The sequence below is a fragment of the Juglans microcarpa x Juglans regia genome, chromosome 1S (genome assembly GCF_004785595.1).
Source record: "Juglans microcarpa x Juglans regia isolate MS1-56 chromosome 1S, Jm3101_v1.0, whole genome shotgun sequence".
Classification (NCBI taxonomy): Eukaryota; Viridiplantae; Streptophyta; class Magnoliopsida; order Fagales; family Juglandaceae; genus Juglans; species Juglans microcarpa x Juglans regia.
In genome coordinates, this window is record NC_054595.1 from 26,615,406 (window position 1) to 26,636,440 (window position 21,035).

General features: G+C 33.8%; 2 protein-coding genes and 1 pseudogene across 2 annotated transcripts; 2 read left to right on the forward strand and 1 right to left on the reverse strand.

Moving 5' to 3' along the window:
* The first annotated feature begins 926 nt into the window (after positions 1-926).
* Positions 927-2,508, forward strand: LOC121247068 (EPIDERMAL PATTERNING FACTOR-like protein 8). The gene is made up of 2 exons (XM_041145401.1): positions 927-1,237; positions 1,605-2,508. The coding sequence occupies exons 1-2, from the start codon at positions 1,150-1,152 to the stop codon at positions 1,820-1,822; spliced, it is 306 nt and encodes a 101-aa protein (XP_041001335.1). The 5' UTR covers positions 927-1,149; the 3' UTR covers positions 1,823-2,508.
* Positions 2,509-10,014: 7,506 nt separating this feature from the next.
* On the forward strand, positions 10,015-12,192 carry LOC121246681. The gene is made up of 3 exons (XM_041144916.1): positions 10,015-10,853; positions 10,986-11,158; positions 11,786-12,192. Exons 1-3 carry the CDS (start codon positions 10,212-10,214, stop codon positions 11,931-11,933), a joined length of 963 nt encoding a protein of 320 aa, XP_041000850.1. The 5' UTR covers positions 10,015-10,211; the 3' UTR covers positions 11,934-12,192.
* Positions 12,193-16,820: 4,628 nt separating this feature from the next.
* LOC121245784 lies at positions 16,821-19,633 on the reverse strand (annotated as a pseudogene).
* Between the last annotated feature and the right edge of the window lie 1,402 nt (positions 19,634-21,035).

Genomic DNA, 21,035 nt, shown 5'->3' on the forward strand with positions numbered 1-21,035 from the left:
TCGAAATTCGTGTACCAGTCGACATCTCTTTTATATTCATGTCCGATTGCGTATTGCGACAATACTTTTGCCCCCATTGATGGACCTTACGTACCTTTTTTATTGAACTGCTCTTCCCCAGTCTCACTCTCTCTGTAAATATATGAAAAGCTCAACTTTTTTATGTAAATATATCTTTTTTAATGTAGCTTCGATCATGATGAGGGCATTCCCATGATCTTTGTTTGTTTGTCCTTATTATGAGCTTTTTATAAGCAGGTAAAAAGAATCATGGACATGCTGCATGCTTGATCCCAGTCCACCATTCGCTCACATGGAGTCGGCTGCACAGAGCAGCAATAATATTAAAGGGAATTGCATGGACGAAGAGACTATATGGGGTGCTGGAAAAGCATTATGGGAAAAGATCGTAGTTTGCAGTGAAGGACACGTACGTATGCTGCTTTAATGAATATCATCAATGGTAGACGTATTTAATTGGTACAACTACAACATGTATATATGCCTGTCCTCAATAGTACGTATCAGAGGTTGTAGAAATCAAATCTGATCAGCAGCATGCATGCATGCATCGGAGTATTCTATGTATGGATTTAGAATACAAAAATGTTAGGTTTCCATTTTTTCACAAACAAAAATATAAAACAAGTACTACAGTTCATACTACTTTCTTCTTAAAATTCTCAAAATATTCGGTCACATCGGGATCTCGGTTAATTTCAAAGCAAGGATTAACTGGGGTTATGAGCTGTCCACTGCACAGTCTACACCATGACAATCAAGTCAGCAGCTTTGATGGACTTCAGTCCTCAGTCATTTACTAACAACCTAAAGTCAGTGCAACAGTTCCCCAAAAAGACCAAGAAAAAAAAAAAAAGCACATTTTCCTACTCACAGAATTTTTGTAATTGGTGAGCGAGCCGTGGCTTCAGGGAACTGTCTCTTCCACAGGAAACAGCCCTCAACCTGGTCATACATTATTTAAGAAACTTTCTCTGTGCTTAAATGATAAATCCCTCCCTCCCTTCGTTCTATCTCAATCAAACACCCGATCCTTCTATAGTTCTTTCTGTTCTTCTTTCTCCGAATCCCCTTCTTCACTCTATTTACCTCACAATCGCCAATATCTTCATAGGCTGTGACTAACTGATGGCCCCAATAACTTGTCTACGCGGCCTGAAAGTAGCAGTCACTGTGGCTTTCATCTTTTTTCTCACATTTATACCTCCCAAATCAGGTAAAAAAAAGTAACCCATTTCGGTAAAACTGTTCAGAGCTTTCTCAAGCATAGTGCAAAAATCCCAAGAGGATCTTACTTTCTCTCGTCAGGGTGTTTGAGTCTGATCTATTCTCCAATTAATTGTATTGTTTTAAGTTTTTCATCATTCACTATTATAAGCGTGTACTTGATAAATTATCTTCCCCATCCCTGTTAAATGTACTAACGATCAGTACATTTAACTGGGTTCTGAACTGTGAGGTGATCTCTAATACCATGCAGTGCCAGCATGGGGTCGGCACTATATACGACGCTTAAGTACTGCACTAACTAAAGTTATACATGCATTTTGCTGCCATGTTAATTGGATCGCTATGATCTTCAGGATACGGCGAGAGTTTAGCGCAGAAGGTAATGGTGCTGGGATCAAAGCCACCTGCTTGTGTGAACAAGTGCTTGAATTGCAGGCCTTGCATTGCTACGCTAGTCATTCCTTCCCACCAAAGGAAGGGGAGTTTCGCTGCATGGTCTCGTAATGAAGATGACACCTACTATCTCCTCACATGGAAATGCAGATGTGGGAATAAGTTCTATCAACCATGAATATCTCAATCACTCACCATTCTGTTTGTAGAAAACTGTTACAAATTAAAGAGCAGAAAAAGGCTCATATGGCAAGGCGCCTCTCGTCTCTCGTCTCTCGTATCACTTGTAGTTTGCTGTATGATATCATTAGATTTATGTGATTTCGATCCCATGCGGCCCTGCACTCCTTTACTTCATCTTTTCTAAGAAAATATTATTTTTAGATAAGATATTTTTGGGTTGCTTTTTAGTCGCATTGAATGCTTGATGCGCTTGCTGATCATAATGATCGGACTTTTTAAGCTAATAATATAGTGTTTGGTTTGACGATACCCATAAATTCCTCTAGTTTCAGCTACTGCCTTTATTGCATTTATACGACATCTAACATGGAGCAGAATTAATCATGTCTTCCCTTCGATCCCTTTCTGACTCAGTACGTACCCTCATGATTGAGCAAGACTAATATGATACGACAGGTCAAGAGCTTTTCAGAAACAAGCACGTACGTACGTAGCCATAGATGAAGATCATGATCACGTCCAGCTTCCACAACCTGAGGATATATAAATGATTCGTTTTAAAGCCATGCTGAGAGGGTTTGGACGGATGGAGACTCGTCAAAAGGACGTTAATTGCTTTGTCTCGGGGATTGCCTTTGAAATTTGAATATCTATCTTGTCCGTTGGTAGAAAGGGTTTCGAAAACCATCATATATATATATATATAGGCTTTCTTTAAACAAGTCTTGGATATGTCATATTTAATTACTTGATCGATGTTTGCGAATTATACTCAAATGAGAAATGATAATTGTAATTTTGAGTGTACAAATTACACGTAATTATTTAAAAAAAAATACGGAACTTATATAAAAAAAATATAATTTTTTAATAATAAATTTCACTCTTTTTTAAAATGACTGCATGTCATTTGCGTACTCTATAACTGCATGTAAAATTACTCTAATAAAATAGTTTGACTAATGAGAAAACGTTTGTTCAAGATCGCTACATCTATAAACAATATATATTATAATATTTATTGTTTTTTGTTAAATATTTCGAACATATTGTAGTATTTATTTTATATATATCTATCTTTTTGATATCGGGACTCAAAATTGAGTCGTATTTCATCTTTTTATGTTTTTGCTTTTTTTTTTTTTTATATATTTTTAACACCCTTAAATATATTTTTTTAAAAAAAGAATTCATAACATCATTTAAAAAAACTTCATTAATCACAAAAAAAAAAAAAAAAAAACCATCGGAACGCACTATCGGGACCCACCATCGGTGGGTTTAGCATTTCTCTAGTTACTTATATGAACAGTAATAAATATGTTTTTGTAACTTTTTTGAGATTTGGGCCAGAGAACAGTAAGAGCCAAAATTTGAAGTCCAATTAGCCAAGCCCACATTGGCATGAGCCCAAGAACCAAGCCCATCAACCAGCCCTATAACAAGAGCATCTAACCAAATTCCATAACGAAGCTCATTCGGTTTTCCTTCAAAATAATGGCCCCCAAGTCTCATCAGACTCGGTTCCAGCGTCCCTCCACCACCGTCTTCCATAAGCCACTTCCAAAACCCTTCCTCTCTTTCATCCTCCTTTCCTTCCCTAGAATACCATGCACCCGTTCCCACGACTTCTTCCCTCTCTCCGCCAATCATCTCCTACCCTCCTGTCCTCGCGCGCGCGCCACCACACCTGGACCTCCCCCGGAATTCTAACCCGCTTTCTCTCACAGGTTCGGGTTCCACGTTGAGTTCATTGATTTTTTGTTTTGGTTTTCTTTTGCATTTACGTAGTTTTTTTTTGGCGGACGTGCGTTCGATTTCTGATTCTGAAGACACAATTAATTATCTGCTGAAAATGCATATCTTTGAGTGTTTTTTGGTTGCATGATATTATTTTTTCTTTTGATTGTAAGAAAAGTTATGCCTTTTAACGCATTTATCTATTCTTGCAAATTACTTGATGATTTATTTTTTAAATTTAATTCAAACTTAATATGAATGTGGTTGAGGAACATAAGAGGATTGATATTGGACTAGTCAAATGTCAATAAAATCTAAAATATAGATAATTTTTACCAAAATGACCTGCATTAGACTTATAAAAAATATCTAAGTTTTGAGCTACAGTAATTCTAAAGTTTTCTCCAAATTTGGAGAGGTACTATTCATCCATCAACCCATATTTTATTTCTAAATAATCAACAATAAAAATTAGGAATTATGTATCTGCTGTTGTGTGTATCTATTGTGTTGTGAATTTTTGAGAAATTATATTTTCCTTTTGCACTGTAAAATACAATAAACATTAAGAAATAAAATAAATTATTATTAAAATATATAATATCATATTATTATTTTGATTTTGAGACAGCTAATCCAATATGGACTAGTTCTTTCAATTGCTTTGGTTTTAGCCAAAATTTTAATTTTTAATCAAATTTTAGACTTTGCATTAACTAGACCAATACCAATGATCTTACATGATGCCAATATTACTACAAAAGCACGACTTGACACATTCCTTCTTCTTTTCAAGATTAGTTAATAGCCTCGTACTACTGACATGATTCATTTTCACTTACTGAAAAAACGAGGATCTCAATTGTAAGAATATTGTGAGATTGGATGTCGTTTGCAAAATAAAATAAGGATGCCATATCTGATGATCGTTTCTCACGGAGACGTCCGTGAGAACGAGTCTATCACTTAAGAGTCTTTGAAGTGGTCCAACACTCTTCCATCACGTTGATAATTGATTCCATGAAAATAGGATCACGTGGGACACGTAAACACAGAAGTTTGATGGAGGCTTCGGCTATAAATACAGTGTTTGGTTCTCAGACTCACTCACTCAATTTTCTTCGGTATTACACCATCTAAATAGAGTGGAGAAGAGTTTGAAAGTGCCAAACACAGAGAGAAACGCAGCAAAACAGTGAATAGTATCAATAGCCGAATGTATTTATTTCTTGGCATTAAAACCTATCAATTCTTATTTTTAAAGTGTAATTCCGCATTCTAGAATTGTTTTTAGTCTAACAGTTGGTATCAGATCTAGGTTTAGACCACTGGAGAGCTGCAAATAAAGTAATGAGGTACCTTCAAGGAACCAAAGAATACATGCTTATGTATAGACGAACGGATAATCTGGAAGTAATTGGCTACTCAGATTCTGACTTTGCTGGCTGTATTGATTCACGCAAATCAACATTAGGATACATATTTTTGATGGCCGGTAGAGCTATATCATGGAGGAGTGCCAAACAGACTTTGACTGCCACTTCTACTATGGAAGCCAAGTTCGTCTCTTGTTTTGAGGCTACTTCACATGGTGTATGGCTTAAGAGTTTCATTTCTGGGCTTAGAATTATGGATTCGATCTCTAGGCCATTGAGAATGTATTGCGACAATTCAACTGCTGCTTTTATGGCTAAAAATAACAAAAGTGGGAGTCGGAGTAAACACATCGACATTAAATATTTAGCCATAAGGGAACGTGTTAAAGAAAATAAAGTGGTCATTGAGCACGTAAGCACTGAACTAATGATCGCTGATCCTTTGACTAAGGGCATGCCACCGTTGAAATTCAAGGATCATGTAGTGAACATGGGACTTGATTCCATTATGTAATTTTTCATTGTATGAACAATGTTATTTTAATGAAATTCATAAATATTTTGATATTTTTTCTCATATTAATGTGCATCTTAATTTAAATTTTGAGAAAAATTCATCTATGTTGGACCAAGAATAAACATAAGGTTTATTCATTAGAAATTGTTCCCACATAAATTATAATGTTTAAAGAATAAATACATAGTAATAAATGGAAGGTAATACTCGTCATTAGAGGACCTATCGCCATGATTAATGCATTTATTACTTAAATGGAGATTATCGATGGATTTAAGATGAAATCTTTGATTAGGAGTGTGGACCAAGTGAGAGAATGTTGACCGTTTCTCACGGAGACGTCCGTGAGAATGAGTCTATCACTTAAGAGTTTTGAAGTGGTCCAACACTCTTCTATCACGTTGATAATTGATCCTATGAAAATAGGATCACGTGGGACACATAAACACCGAAGTTTGATGGAGGTTTCGGCTATAAATATAGTGTTTGGTCCCCAGACTCACTCACTCAATTTTCTTCAGTATTACACCATCTAAATAGAGTGGAGAAGAGTTTGGAAGTGCCAAACATAGAGAGAAATGCAACAAAACAGTGAATAGTATCAATAGCCGGAGGTATTTATTTTTTGGCATTAAAACCTATCAATTCTTATTTCTAAAGTGTAATTCCGCATTCTAAAATTATTTTTAGTCTAACAATATCATCTATCGGTGGCATGTCCATGCATGATGTCTTTAGAATCGATGCATCCCAACGGAAACTTGACCCGGGAATATATAAATGGTTGTTGATTTCCCCAAGTCTGGCTGTTACTCCCCCTTCCTTTGCCCCACCCTGTCTTTGCCTCTTATATATGCCCAATATCCTTGTTATTTACATTATTTATCATATGGAAATGGCATTTGGCAAACTATTAAAGATGTTTACTCTTTTTTTTTTCTCGTGTGCATTATATAAATACAGTACTAGTGCTGAAGTGCCTGAAGTTTGGTTCTGACGAGACCTATTGACCTCTTTTCATCCTTTTGACAACACGACTTGCAGCATCTTTGTTCAAATTTCGAGATAAGAGTACAGATCTTCTTTGCTGTTCTTTTCTGGATGTATTTCCTCTTCTGGGCTTCTGCATGGGATGAGAAAAGTAGACCAAACAAAAGATATCGATTTAGAAGATCATAGCCTAGCTAGTAAGCTTCTATAATGTTGTTTATAACGCTTATTTGGGGGAATAGCATTAGGATAATACATCAGGCAGGAGGCATTCGGGCTATTGGCAATTTGAATTATCAAACTTCCATTAATTTTTTAAGTAGGATTGGGGTCTAAATTATAGTTCAAATTCGGCTTTAGAGAGTGTCTATGCCTTTCTACCCTCTAGATCCTTCCTGTCCTGTTCTCAGTACGTATGATGTTACCATGATCTGGTCTCCCATTTTTATTTAGCGGAAGAAAAGACCATAAAACTTGCAGAAAATAGCTAGGACCATTAGACCCACTATTTGGGTGGGAACCCACAAGATAAGATGTATACTCGTATTGTAGATTATGGTCTATGTATGTGATGAGCAAACCATACCCTACATTTTTGTGTCTATATGTTGTATTTAAGTGGACTGGCCTTTTGTAAGATAAAATACAGAAACTTATTTTGTAAAAAGTCTTTTAACTTATCATTCTTACATCACACACCACACTTGATTTTTTATTTTTATTTTTTTTTATTCTTTCTAAACTAAATGAATTATTCTACTAATCATCTATACACCACACATTTGGTAAGGGAAAAAAAAATTATGTGTAGAATGTGATGTAGGAATGATTAGGGGTGTAACCAGTCCGATTTGGTCCTGATAGTAATAATATGATATATATATATATATATACACTAAACTATTAGTCTATTTATATTATAGGATAAATACATTATTTTATAACAATTAACACATATTAGTATAGTATTGAATTTAACTATAGTCTATATAAATTTTAGACTTTTTATATGAGTATATATGATCAAATGTGTAAAAAAGTATTTACAAAAAGAATATATATATTCTAATTTATTATACTAAAAATGAATTTATTCTTTATATATATATATATATATCAAAAGTAAGTTTATATTAATAACTTAATATTAATATTTATGTTTAAGACTAAAATTTATATATTGTATCAAATGTTGTATTAAAAATTATAAGATTAATTTTATGTTATATCACATGTTATATTAATTTTATGTTATAAAATTAATATACTTGAATAATAAGATTAGAATTTCATGTTACATTAATTAGTAACTTAGCATATAATATATAAAATAATATAAAAAATTATAAATATATATTGGTCCGGTTTGATTTAAACCGATTTTCAAAATATAGAAACGGGTACCACACCGATTTAGTTGTTTAGGACCGATTTTGATTCTTAATAACTAGTACCATACTAGACTGTTTAGAAATTAGACCAAATCTATCGGTTCAGTCTGATCTTGTTTAACTGATTTTCTAGTTTTTTTTTACACCTGTATGAATGATGAGTAGATTTTTTTAGTTTGTTTTTATAAATTAAGGTCATTTGTTGTAATGCATTAGGTTAATTAACTTATAATATGTTTTGATTATAAAATAATCTCAATGTATCACCCAGCCACCGAGTATGCCTATCATTTATGTTCATTCCCATAATAGTATATGGGCACTAGGGCCGAGTACTGACAATGTCGGAGTCGGAGTGTCCTACCTACGACTTTGACTCCGATTTGTCGGAGCGGAGTCAAATTTGGGCTTTTTTATTGGGTTTTTTTCTTAGCCCATTTAAAATTTTAATTTTGACAATCTTGAGCTCTCACTAATCAGATTCGGTCTTTCATATTTCAATTTCAATTTTATTAAAACATAACCAAAATTAAAAAATTAGAATTATATGTTATTATATGTTAGTGTTTATATATCAATATTATATTACATTGATTATTATACATTCCTAGTACATATTATTATACTTTAGTTATTATATATTAGTATTACATGTCATTATAAATTTATATATTTGTGTTTATAAATAATACATTAGTAATTAAATGTTACTATACATTAGTTATTATATAATTAGTATTACATATTATTATACATTAGTGTTATATGGTAATAATAGTTAATAGCATAGTATTTATATATACTAAACTATTATTAGTCAATTTATTCTATTTATATTATAGCCTAAACATATTATTTTATAATAATTTACTCATGCTTATATATTATCGAATTTAATTAACTATATAAATTATAGTTATATAAAATATATATGATTAGTATATAAAAAAATATATATTTTTATAAAATATGTACAATATCGAAGTTGGAGTCGGACAATCAAAGTTGAAGTCAGAGTCAGTATATCGCCACTTTCGACTCTGACTTCTTTGATTAAAAAAACTTTGAGTCGGTGTGGAGTCGAAGGTGGAGTCGGAATTTTGCTAAGTCCGACCGGGCACTGATTAGTCATTGTTCAAAATTTTGTGACAGCCCGGTGACTGTGAACCACATTCTCTTTCTTATTCAAGCAGTAATGTGTCAAAGTCGATGGGGAAAGCTAAGCAGACAGCGGATGCCTCTTTCGTTGCTTCCAAAACCAATTCATGATGCCAGGCGATGATTAAAAAATAGAGTAAATTAATCATGGTGGGCTCACACGTCACGTGATATACACTTTTAAGAGGATCCTCATCGACTTGATCAAATTTATTTTTAAAATTAATCAATATCATATTTTTTTTATATTTATATATTTTATTTAAATTTAATCTTCATATTAAATTAATCATTTACTTTCTATATAATAATAAAATATTATTAATTTAATAATTTTTTTATTTAATTTATTTGTATCACATTTTATAATTCTATCAATTTAATATTAATAATAATTATATTTTAATTAAATTAAATTAATATTTATTACATTTATTAGATATGAAATTAACATTAAATATTAATATTAATAATAATTATATTCTAATTAAATTAATATTAATATTTATCACATTTATTAAATATTAAATGAATATTAAATATTAATATTAATAATAATTATATTATAATTAACTTATCATTATAATTAACTTAATAATTAATATTCTAATTAATATTAACTAATTAATTTATTTTTATTACATTTTATATTTAATAATAATAAATTAAATCAAATTTCTTAATTATAAAAAATATCTACATATTTTGTGAGATGAGTGAGAATTAAATATTTTAATATTTGATTAACTTACTGTTTATCTATAAATTTAAAGAATTACTATAATAAAATTTAAAATTTTACAGAGATATTCAATTTAATATAGTGATTTTTTGACACATATTGATTATTGGACTGGCAAAGAGGATGCTCTCAATTCCTCAGAGACAGCAACGGTACTTAATTCGTGCCACGTACAGTGAACAGTGTGCTGTGCCCTATAGCAAGATAACTACTAATCGTACGGCCCAGATTGACTCGTCTCTTTATTTCCCTTTATAAAGTACCACTTCGGGGCTCTCCTTCGGCCTTCCTCTCTCTGAGAAAATCCCCTTTTGAGTCTTTGACTCGCTCCACTTCCCCGAGGGCTCTCTCTCTCTCTCTCAACTCTGTTACATCTCTCAAAAGCCAGATCTATATTAACGAGCTGCCTTCTTATTCTCTGTATATTACAACGTTGTCTCTCTCTCTCTCTCTCTGTGAAATCAAAAGCCATGCTTCTGAGGAGCTCCTCCGCACCGATCTTAAACTCATCATGGATACCTCACACCAAGGATTCTTCCCCAGAGTCTGAACCAGTTCTCCATCTTTCGAGAACCAGATCAGTTTCCTTGACAACATCTTTTCATCATTTCCCCACCGAGGACTCGACCAAGAAGCTAACCCAAGCCTTGACAGAAACCGATTTTCAATCCCCACCGACGCTCAGAAAGAGGAATTCCATATCTCGCTCCCCTAAAAAACTACCAAAAATCACTGTCAAAGAAGGTGAAGAAGAGGAACAGGAGCTAAAGCCAAGTTTGGTGTCATCGGTATCTTCAGTTCAGAGGCTTTTTTCAAGCTCTGGGTTGGGTGAGAGTGTTGTGGATAATGAAGGGTGTGCTGTGGGGAAGAAAGATAGCGTTATGCAGACTCTGGTGGCGGGCGGTGGAGTTGGGAATGATGGTGGTCGGATTTGTGGTGGTGGTGGTAGGCGAGGATCAAATGGTGGAGATGGGGGTGATGATGGCTGGTCAGGGTCTTTTGAAAGCAATAATCATGGAAGTGAGAACACTGATGTTTATTACCAGAAGATGATTGAAGCAAACCCAGGGAATGCACTTTTGCTTGGAAACTATGCAAAATTTTTAAAGGAGGTAATCAAGAACTGATTTGAAATTATAACGTTATTGAACCCTTTCTTTGTTACGTTGCTACACAAAAGAAACGATCCCTAGCTAATTCACTTATATTTTAAACTTTTGTTTGGTGATTTGATTTGCGTGCAGGTTCGTGGAGATCTCACTAAAGCAGAAGAGTATTGTGGACGAGCAATTTTGGCTAATCCAAGCGATGGAAATGCTCTCTCTCTTTATGCTGATTTGATATGGAAAACCAATAAGGATGCTGATCGAGCCGAGACATATTTTCATCAAGCGGTTAAAACCGCCCCAGACGATTGGTGAGAAAGCCATCTCGTTGTTACTCGAACTCTCCTGGTCATATTTCAGCTCATCAAGCTTGGGTTTTGACTATTTTTAGATTCTAATCCCAATACAAATATTATGTGTAAATAAAGCTTAATTTGTTTTTGACTGATTCTTTCAAGGGATTGTTTTTGAGCTGATGAAAAGACTATTTAGGTAGCATTTGGATGTTAAGTTGGGTTGATATCTTTAAGAATAGGAGTGAGTTTAGATGATAGAGTAAATTTTGTGGGATCTATTTAAGATGAGTTTAAATAAATTTTAATGTTAAGATGAGTTTAGATATATTTATTAAAAATTAAAAAAAGTAGTGGATCCTGCATGTAAATAAGTGTTGAATTGAAAAAAATTATAAATTCTAAGTATAAAGAGGTTTTAATTTTAAGTTGAGATGAGTTTAATAATTTAAAAATAAGATATTTAGAAGTTAAACTCAATTTAAAATTATATTAATAGAATTGATCTGGCTAACAACAATAGGGGCTGAATTTGGCTCATCCGAAGATATTTTGATGGTCTGTACTTTTCTTACTGTAGATGATGCGTTATAAAAAACGCTTTATCAAAGTTCTTGCTAAAGTTTGATGTAAACTTTGTTGCAGTTATGTCTTGGCTTCGTATGCTCGATTTCTATGGGATGCTGAAGAAGAAGAGGATGAGGAAGAACAGCACAAAACTGATCACAGTCATGCTTCTCCAACGAGTTTCTTCCATGGAGCTTCTCACCAGTCTCATTTAACTGCAGCTTAATCTCAAATCTTCAAAACTCTCTCTCCCCAGTTGGATAAGCTCAAGTAACATAGTAGCTAAGAAATAACGTACCCCCCCTTTCTGTAAATATGGGTAAGAACTGTTTTTCTGACAATAAGTTCTCATTAGCTGCCCCCCAAATATCAGTAAATCAGGAACCTTTTGAATGTGTGAAAAGAGGAAATATGTACCTATGGGTCATTTGACTTTTGTGTTTGCCCAGTATCAAGAAAAGAAAGTCAAGTCCCCTAATTGTTAACGCGGTAGTCTAAATTATTATACAATAGAAAATGATGAATGAAGCTGCAGTGCAATGCAATAAAGTATAAACCCATCATTTTCAACTGATGTCATCCTCCATTTTTACCTGAGCTTTTAAACTGATGCAACTTATTAATTGGTTTGTCTATCTAGCCGATGAATTGCACAGCCTGAAAGAGAAAGAAAGAAGATAAGCTAGAGAAATATTTACTTCGACCTGCTTCCAAAAAGAGGAAAAAAAAAAAAAAGGACAAAAAGTATTCGGCTTGTAATTATTACGAGAGTAATGTTATGTGTGGAGTGTGTAATTATTTTAAAATCTTTTTTATGATTGTACACACGACTGTGTTTTCAATTTGAAATCTTGTGTTTTTACTCTTTTTTTTTTTTTTCCTTTCAATATGTTTTGGTTCGGGTGCATTTTCACTAGTATTCCTAGTGGGTTCAGATCATTCCAAAAATAGGTCCTAGATTTTTGTTTCAAGGTTGACACCTCTTTAAACTTTTCTCCAACCCAGTGGGGGCCAAAAACTTCCAGGAAAGGGTAACTTCCAAAAAACGACAAGTCACACCAGATGAACATCAACATAAAAATATCCAGCGTGAAGAATGGACGGAGGAGAGAAAGGGTGAGGGCCAGGGCGGCTTGCAAATTGCAAGTTGTCTGCAGTAGAATCCCAATATAATAATCTCTGCAAAATAGATATTAATCTTTATTTGTGGCCTCAATTCATTTTGCAATCCCTTCACCCCCTTTGTATATATGGGCGGGGTCACTTAATCGCTTCCTTCTCCTTCTTACTTATATCAGAGATAAGCTGATATCAATATCATGCTCCATATATCTTTCTTTAATCTGTCTGTTTTGTCTGTAGTTATTATTAGAAGAAGGAGTGAAGCTCCTGAGACGTAATTAAATATCATCAGTCGGCACCTCCAGCTGCTTTTCCTGTTGCATGGCTGGAATGCGTCGTACCTTTGGACCCATTAAACTGGATTTTATGAAGGCTACAATCTTTGAACATAATTCACTTGCATTTTACACCAAAAAGTTTGATTGGTAAACACACTTCACATATTAGTCCACAAATTAATGATGTGAAAGTCTTTCAATAACTGTTCTCGTTTTGAAGATTTTTTTATGATTGTACTGATTCCATGTGAACGTACTTACACATGGATTAGTCGATCATAAGAGACGAAGAAGGTTGTCTGATAACGTATTGCATACGAGTTTTAAAAAGGAATTAGGTTAATATTTTTGAACCAAACATTAGCTTGGACAAAGCGGCCGTCGGTGTAAATCTTGGTGATAGTAGTAAAGAGAACTTTGAACACCGAAGAGAAAAGCTTGAACATTAGTGTTTACGCTCTATTACGCATTAAGGTACGTTTGGTTATCAAACTCATCTCAACTTATAATTACAATTTTTTTAAATTTTAATATAAAATATAATAAACAATTCAATTTTTTCAAATTTTAAAATAATAATAATATTAAAAAATCATATTTCAATAATATTTTATCATCTCAACTCAACTCAACTCAACTTAACTCAGTTCAACATCTAAACGCAACTTAAATTTTAAATAATATATTGAGATTTTTTTTTAATTGTAAAATCAGCTTTTCACCTTGAAACTTTCACCAAATTTCCTATTGTCACGTTGGAATATCGAAATACCGAAAAAGAGTACTAATAAAAATCATGCTGCAATGGTGATGATGCATCTTCCTAAATGCCAAGTGTTTTTTTTTTTTTTTGAAAGAAAGAAAGAGAGAGAGAGAGTCATTAGGTATCCTTGCTGCAATTGTAATTGGGAGAAACATCTCAAGTACCGCTGAGTAGCAATTGGTACCTTGCTTGTGGTTGCAATTGGTGACGATATGCATGGTGTCACTGCGTAGGCATAGATATTTAAGCCAGCGATCTTTTCATTAGAGTGAGTCATTAGGTATCCCTGAAGATTTTTGTCAAACCATGATTATGGTATCTGAATTTTGTTGTACTTTTATTTCGTTTTCTTGCATTTGGCGTTTAAAATTTCAAAAACAACTCAATGATATTTTTGTCATGCAGTACGGTCACTTTATATAGGCAAGTGTTAAAAGGATAACTATCTCGAATTTTTGTTTGGATTTAGATTTCGAATAACAAAAATATAGATACATAAAATGAGTCATCTCAAATATAGTTATTGATAATTTAATGTTGGCCGAAATATTTATACAAATAATAATAAATATGATAAGATTCACTTCATGTATCTATCTATCTCACTTGAGATTTTAAATTTATACAATAACTAGAATGAATCTTTCTCCCAGATGTTATGATGATAAATCTATTTCGTGTATATACTTTTATAACATAACATGCTCCCATAAATAAAAGGAGTTATACTACTAGTAAACATTATCAATGTAATATTGTACACAATATTATTTGTTTTTTAAAAAGTTAAAATGAAAAAATTCAACAATAAATTCCAAAACATGTTTCCCTCATGATTAATAATTGACATTATGAGGATGTTATACCGATGTAGTGCAAAGTCTACAAATAGTCTTAATGTATTACGTTAAATCTATTTTATAATAAATAAATATCTAAAATTTAGTGGACATACCAATTGACAATTGGTAAGTATTTTCTTTGACAATCCAAAGCAATTCTCTTTTATATTTAAATATGGCAAATGAAAATTCAAATTTGGAGCTGCATGAGTTTTGTCGAGGCATGGCCCCCAAGTATGTATGAGATTGTTAAGAACAAAATCGGAAAAGCCTATGTAAAGCCTATGTGAAGAATTGAAAATTCAAAGGTACAAATCTTGATATTTCTGTATGGAGAGCTGAACAAAACAGAAATTTCTCTACACTTTCAGCTTGGCAATTCACTTATGATTGCAGAGACAAAGTGGAGTGGGTTAAATGAATCTGGCATAACTTATTGCCTCGTAAAATTTCTACTTTTATGCGGAGAGGTATGTATAAAGGTTTGCCTTTCAACCAGAATATTATGAAGTTGAATATCTCTATGGCCTCAAAATGTGAATGTTGTAAAGTGGTTGCTTGTGAGTCCTTAGATCACTTGCTTTTAATGGGAGAGATGCCTAATTATGTTTGAAAGTCATTTGAATCAATCCTGGGGCTGAATTTTTGGCTTACTCGTACGTGGTGGGGAAAAATACAACAGTGGTTATCCAAGACTCAGGCAGTATCTTAGATAACTATTGTGTTTGGAATTCTCCCTTCTATTATCAGCTAGTTCCTGTGCCTATACAGATGTAAAACCCGCGTGGAGGGGGTGTTGAACAGGGGAGCAAGTGTGCTATAAGATCAATAACTTTTCAGTTCATATTATTCATATCAATATGACTAAACCTTTCATCAAGACTTCAGATGGTGTAGTTTTAAAGCAACTCGGGTTATTGACTATGACTGTCATAAATAAGCAAATTAAAATTTTGAAATGGATGTGTCTTGCACAACATTTTTTTAAGTTTAATATGGATGAGAGTAGCAGCAACAATCCTGAAAGAAGCGGAGGTGAAGGAATTATTAGAGATAAGAAAGGTCACATGACATTTGCTTTTGTCAAATATTATGGTATCAGTTTCAATAATATCGCTGAGATTAGAACCCTCTCGAATGGTTTGAATCTCCGTTCACAGATGAATATAACTCATGTTGAAGTGGAAACTGATTCTCAACATATGGTAAACTGGTGGGAGAAAGGTGGGATTGTCCCTTAGAGGAGTCAGAAGTACTGGAATGAAGCTAAATTGATGTTGCATTCGATGGTGGTTCGGATTTTTCACTATTTTAGAGAAATGAATCACGTTGCAGATAGATTAGCCAAGTTGGGTTCTAGTGGCAAGGAAGCGTTCTTTGAAAATAAAAACAACATGCCTAAAGACATCCTGGGAGCTATTTGTATGGATCAAGCTGGTTTACACGTAATTCAACATAAATAACAGGTTTGTATACATGTTTGGTTAGTTTTATTTTATTAAGGTAATGCATCTTATTTTCTGTTTTGTTTTAATGTTTATTTTATTATCTTGTATAGTGCTTATTTATTTATATAGTTGTTTTTTATGCCTATGTTTGGATTTTATGATTTATTGTAACGACTAGGTATTTGGTTATAATCACAGTATTCATCTATCCTAAGTAAGGGTTATCAATAAAATTAGAGTATTGTCCTCTTCCTTCATAAATAAATAACTAAATAGAATTAAGTGCTCCACTAGTAGGGACCGAATCTTGAACCTTGAGTGAGTCCCCAAGTTGACCCTTTCTACTTTGTGTATGATTGCAAACGTGCATCATGATGCATGAAGTATCTTTTTCCCCCGTTCCCGTATGCTGTTCTGCTCCTATAGTTTAATTTTTCCTACTGGGGTACACCATCTTTATAATTATATTGCTCATCTGTCTATGTTTCTGGTTCTGGATTGCTGTTGTTAAAACTTAAAACCCCTACACTTTTCTGAGGAGAAATTGACAACATGCATGTCGACTAGACTGAACAATTCAGAAAGCAGCAACCAAACTAGTATAGGAGTTTCTAGGAATATTCCTAGCAAGACTAGAAGAATCAAAGCTAAATGTTCATGTGGAAAATCGTAATCGTAGGAGCTGTCATTTTAGTTCTTAAAAGCAAATATTCAAGACAAAAGATTAACAAGTTGTCAGAAACCAAGATGAGCAAATCTTGAGATCTAACATAAATTTACAAAACTTTGAAATTTCCTGACTCACAACGATAGAGAAATTAAGATGAAATATTCTACCATAAGATCTGGTTCTATCATCTTCGTCCTAATAAGCGAGCATCTGACAAGGCCTCATCACTGAAGTAACCATTAAGTATTCCAGATGAAGCTGGTCCTTGACTGCCCCATTTAGAGAAATCTAATAGAGAACTCAACTGAGAGTATGTTGGAGGCAGAGGCACATCACAAGAGCCTTCAAGCATATGCATTACTTTAGTCATTGGTGGCCTTAAATGCATATCCTCTTGTATACACCATAATGCAACTTTGATAGCAGTGACTACCCTTTCATCTTTTTCATCAATCTTTAGCTTTGTATAAAGGATTTCTTTCAATTTTCCTTCTTCCCACATCTTGGAGGCATAAGAAGGAAAATGCGATTTCTTATAATTAGCCCTCGAATTGTAATTCTTCCTTCTTCCTATGATCTCAAGCAAGACCATGCCGTAACTGTATACATCACTCTTCTCTAAGATGACAAAGTTGGTAATCCATTTTGGCGCAAGGTACCCTCTTGTACCCCGTAGTGTTGTATATACAATGCTTTGTTCTTGGTTCATTAGCTTAGCTAAACCAAAGTCTGAGACTTTTGCAACATAATTATCATCGAGAAGAACATTTTCAGGTTTGATATCACAGTGGACAATCTTCACTTCACATTCCTTGTGGAGATAAGCCAACCCCTTTACTGTTCCCAAAACAATGTTAAATCTTGTATCCCAGTCCAACAAGTGCACCTCCTCATTCTTGCTGAAGATCCATTTATCTAATGACCCTTTGCTCATGTACTCATAGACAAGAAGCCGGTGAGGTCCATCAGCGTAGAAGCCTTTGAAGTTGACCAAGTGTACATGATGGATATTCCCAATGGTAGTAACTTCAGCTTTAAACTCTTTTGTCCCCTGCCTAATGCTCTCCAACTTTTTCACAGCCACTTGAGTACCATCTAGGAGCACACCTATGTAGACTGAGCCAAACCCTCCATGGCCAACCTTCGCAGAGAAGTTTTTGGTTGCTCTAGAAAGATAAATGTAGCTGAAACGAAGAGGCATCTCAGAAAGATTGTCCAAGAAATTATCCTCTTCAGAATCATCTAGAGGATATTGTATTAATATCTTCTTTTTATGGTGGCGCCAGTATCTAGCATAAAGCAGTCCAAAAATAACCATCACAATTGCAAAAGCCACGACTATGATTAAAAGGATGTGCTTCCTTCCATTTCCGATGACAGGACTTAGTTCACCTGAAATCTTCCCATACGAAATATAACCGGTAGAACCTGCATTAGACCGTTGCAAACTTCCTACTTGGTCGAACATAAAGCAACTTCCAAAACTGCTTTCAAAGAACAACATAAGACAAGAACAATTTCCTAGGCATGCTTCTTTGCAAGCATCTAGATCAGATGTCATCAAGGGTGTAACAAAATTCAATGCAAAATAGTTAAGATCTTCGCCGATATTTAGAAGCTTTACTAAACTCTTGGAGCCATTGCAGGTTGAGTTCATTCGAGGCATGCAAAGATCAGAGTGTGAGTTGAGACATGAATGGTATTGGCATCTATTCTCAAAATAGCAGACATAGTACGGGCTGCAAGGTTGAGGAGTGGCACAAGAACTTTGTGGTATTTTGATTGCATTAGGAGTAGTTGATACCTTTTTTTGAAGGTTATAAAATGAGATTGACCCATCAGAGCCTAAAACAGCAGCCCATAAGGCATTCCATCAAGGATTATTGGAGAAGACAAATTGACAAAGTAAGGTTTTATTTTGATCATAGAAATTCCAGGAACTGAACACCAGTCATAGAATGAACCTTGCCACTGATGCTGTTATTGGTTTTTCGGCTGTCATTTGTTATGGACCAATAAACTTGTGGAGTTTCAAACCCTGCTGACAAGACCAAATCACCTAACCGGAATTCAAGATGTTGAGACAAGTTATTACGGTTGGGAAAACTTTTGAGCTGCATGCCTTCCAAGAACTCCTGACTAGGCAAAAGCGTATCAGTAGGACGGCTAAAACTCTGCCATAGAATTCTTCCACCAACCCCAACCAACACCAAATTCCCTTAATTGCGCAATTCCATGGATGTGGCTGTTTTCCCTGTAGTGTTTGTCGACCAAACAACACCATTCCCATGTTCCAAATAAACATTTTCATTCTCTCCAAATACAAATTTATCTATCCTTTGAACCAATAAGCCTCCATTGGCAGTCCAGACCACCTTGGAACTAGGTATGTGAATGATAACTAGAAGAAACAGTGTAACATCCAAACTGTTATAGAATCCAAAAGTGAATTTCATATTGTTTGATAGTAAAAATATACATTTGTTATCGATATATACCATTTGAGAAGCTTGGTACCCAGGATATATTTTTCCAAACTGTTGAATGCTGGCAATGCAGGTATCAAACATAAGGAGTAGACAAAGAAGCAACATTATGAATCGGAACAAGCCCATAATTCCAATAACCAAGTCTATTGATGGAGCTTGGCTAAATTAGTGAACAAAATCTTATCAATATGGATACGGGCTAAAAATCTCAAGGTGCCGGACAAATTTATGCTAAAAAACCAATGTCAAAGAAGAACTTCGAATTTGACTTTACAGTCTCTAACACTCAATGTATAGATGGGAAAAGCTATCAATATTGCAGAGATACTAACCTCATTTTTTGATTCAGTTACATAAACAAAAGGGTTTGCAAAGACGGGTGGGTTCTTAGTGTTTTCTTATTCATTGGACATCAATAACGCGAACCATCACCGTTTGTCTCTCTCTAATTACATTTATGTGCAGGCTATACAAATAGAGACCTCAGACATAGAGGTTGTGGAAAATGGAAATAGATCGTCCGATTCTAAAGCATTATTTCTGCAAAGGACCATTCCTAACTACACCTTCTGCACAACTCTTTTCTTTTTCGATTTGAAGTCGAATGTCTCACCAAACATACCTGCCCTTTATTCGACCTACTTCATTCATTTTCTTTATAAGAACTTTAAAATTTTCAAACTCTCAAAAATTAGCAAAACCCTTTATTTAGAATCTGTCATCTTTTTATAAAAATTCTATCGTAAACTATATATAATAAGAAAAAATCTATTCATCATTCATTTTCTCATCATCACATGATGTGGCATTAGATAATAAGTTCACAAGTGAAAGATAATAAATAGTCTCCAATCATCTAATGACACATCATGAGATGATGAGATGATGATTAAAATTAGAATGATGAGTAGAATTACTCATATAATAAAGTATTTATATGATATAATCTGATTTAAAAAATACATTTTAAAATTTAAATCTTAAAAACAAAATTTATTATTTAAATAATATACTTTATACATTAAGGCCTCGTATGCATTCAAAACTCACCTCAACTAATCTTAACTCATTTCATCTTATTATTACAATTTTTTTCAAATTTTTACACAAAATATAATAAACAATTCAACTTTTTCAATTCTCAAAATAACTTTTTCAAATTTTCATACAAAATATAATAAATAATTCAACTTTTATTTTACTATTTATAAATCATCTCAATCTATTTCAATTCATCTCTGAATCCAAACCACTCCTAACTTAAAAATATAATATTTTTTTTCCCTAATGACCCACTTCATGATGTAACACAAGCTGTAGCCCTAGATGTGGCCCCTCAATGTACCATCCAATAACGACTTACGATAGGCTATAGTCAACCGACATAATATGCAATTTTTCGTTGTTTATTCAGAGTCAAAAGTTTGTTTTCGTAGGATTGTTTTGAGTTTGTTGTTTGTTTCGAAGGACATCATTTTTAATATGGAAATGATATTTACAGTGATATAATATATAATTATCGTGTAATTTTGTTATGAGGTGGCTTGAATTCTGATTGAACAGTGCAAGTGTCGTAGGTTCGCTCGAGCGGAGGTTCACTCAGCTCGAGCGAAGTCAGACAGAGAGCTTCGCTCGACATTCAGCTCGAGCGAATTCAGACAGAGAGCTTCGCTCAAGTATCGCTCGACATTCAGCTCGAGCAATATCCAAGTCAGA

What these genes read in the sequence shown, in the direction of transcription:
- LOC121246681 (XM_041144916.1), top strand. Translation starts at nt 10,212, where the DNA reads ATGCTTCTGAGGAGCTCCTCCGCACCGATCTTAAACTCATCATGGATA. An exon ending in ATGCAAAATTTTTAAAGGAG is followed by an intron (nt 10,854 to 10,985) that starts GTAATCAAGAAC and finishes ATTTGCGTGCAG; the next exon opens with GTTCGTGGAGATCTCACTAA. An exon ending in AAAACCGCCCCAGACGATTG is followed by an intron (nt 11,159 to 11,785) that starts GTGAGAAAGCCA and finishes ACTTTGTTGCAG; the next exon opens with TTATGTCTTGGCTTCGTATG.
- LOC121247068 (XM_041145401.1), top strand. Translation starts at nt 1,150, where the DNA reads ATGGCCCCAATAACTTGTCTACGCGGCCTGAAAGTAGCAGTCACTGTG. An exon ending in ATTTATACCTCCCAAATCAG is followed by an intron (nt 1,238 to 1,604) that starts GTAAAAAAAAGT and finishes TATGATCTTCAG; the next exon opens with GATACGGCGAGAGTTTAGCG.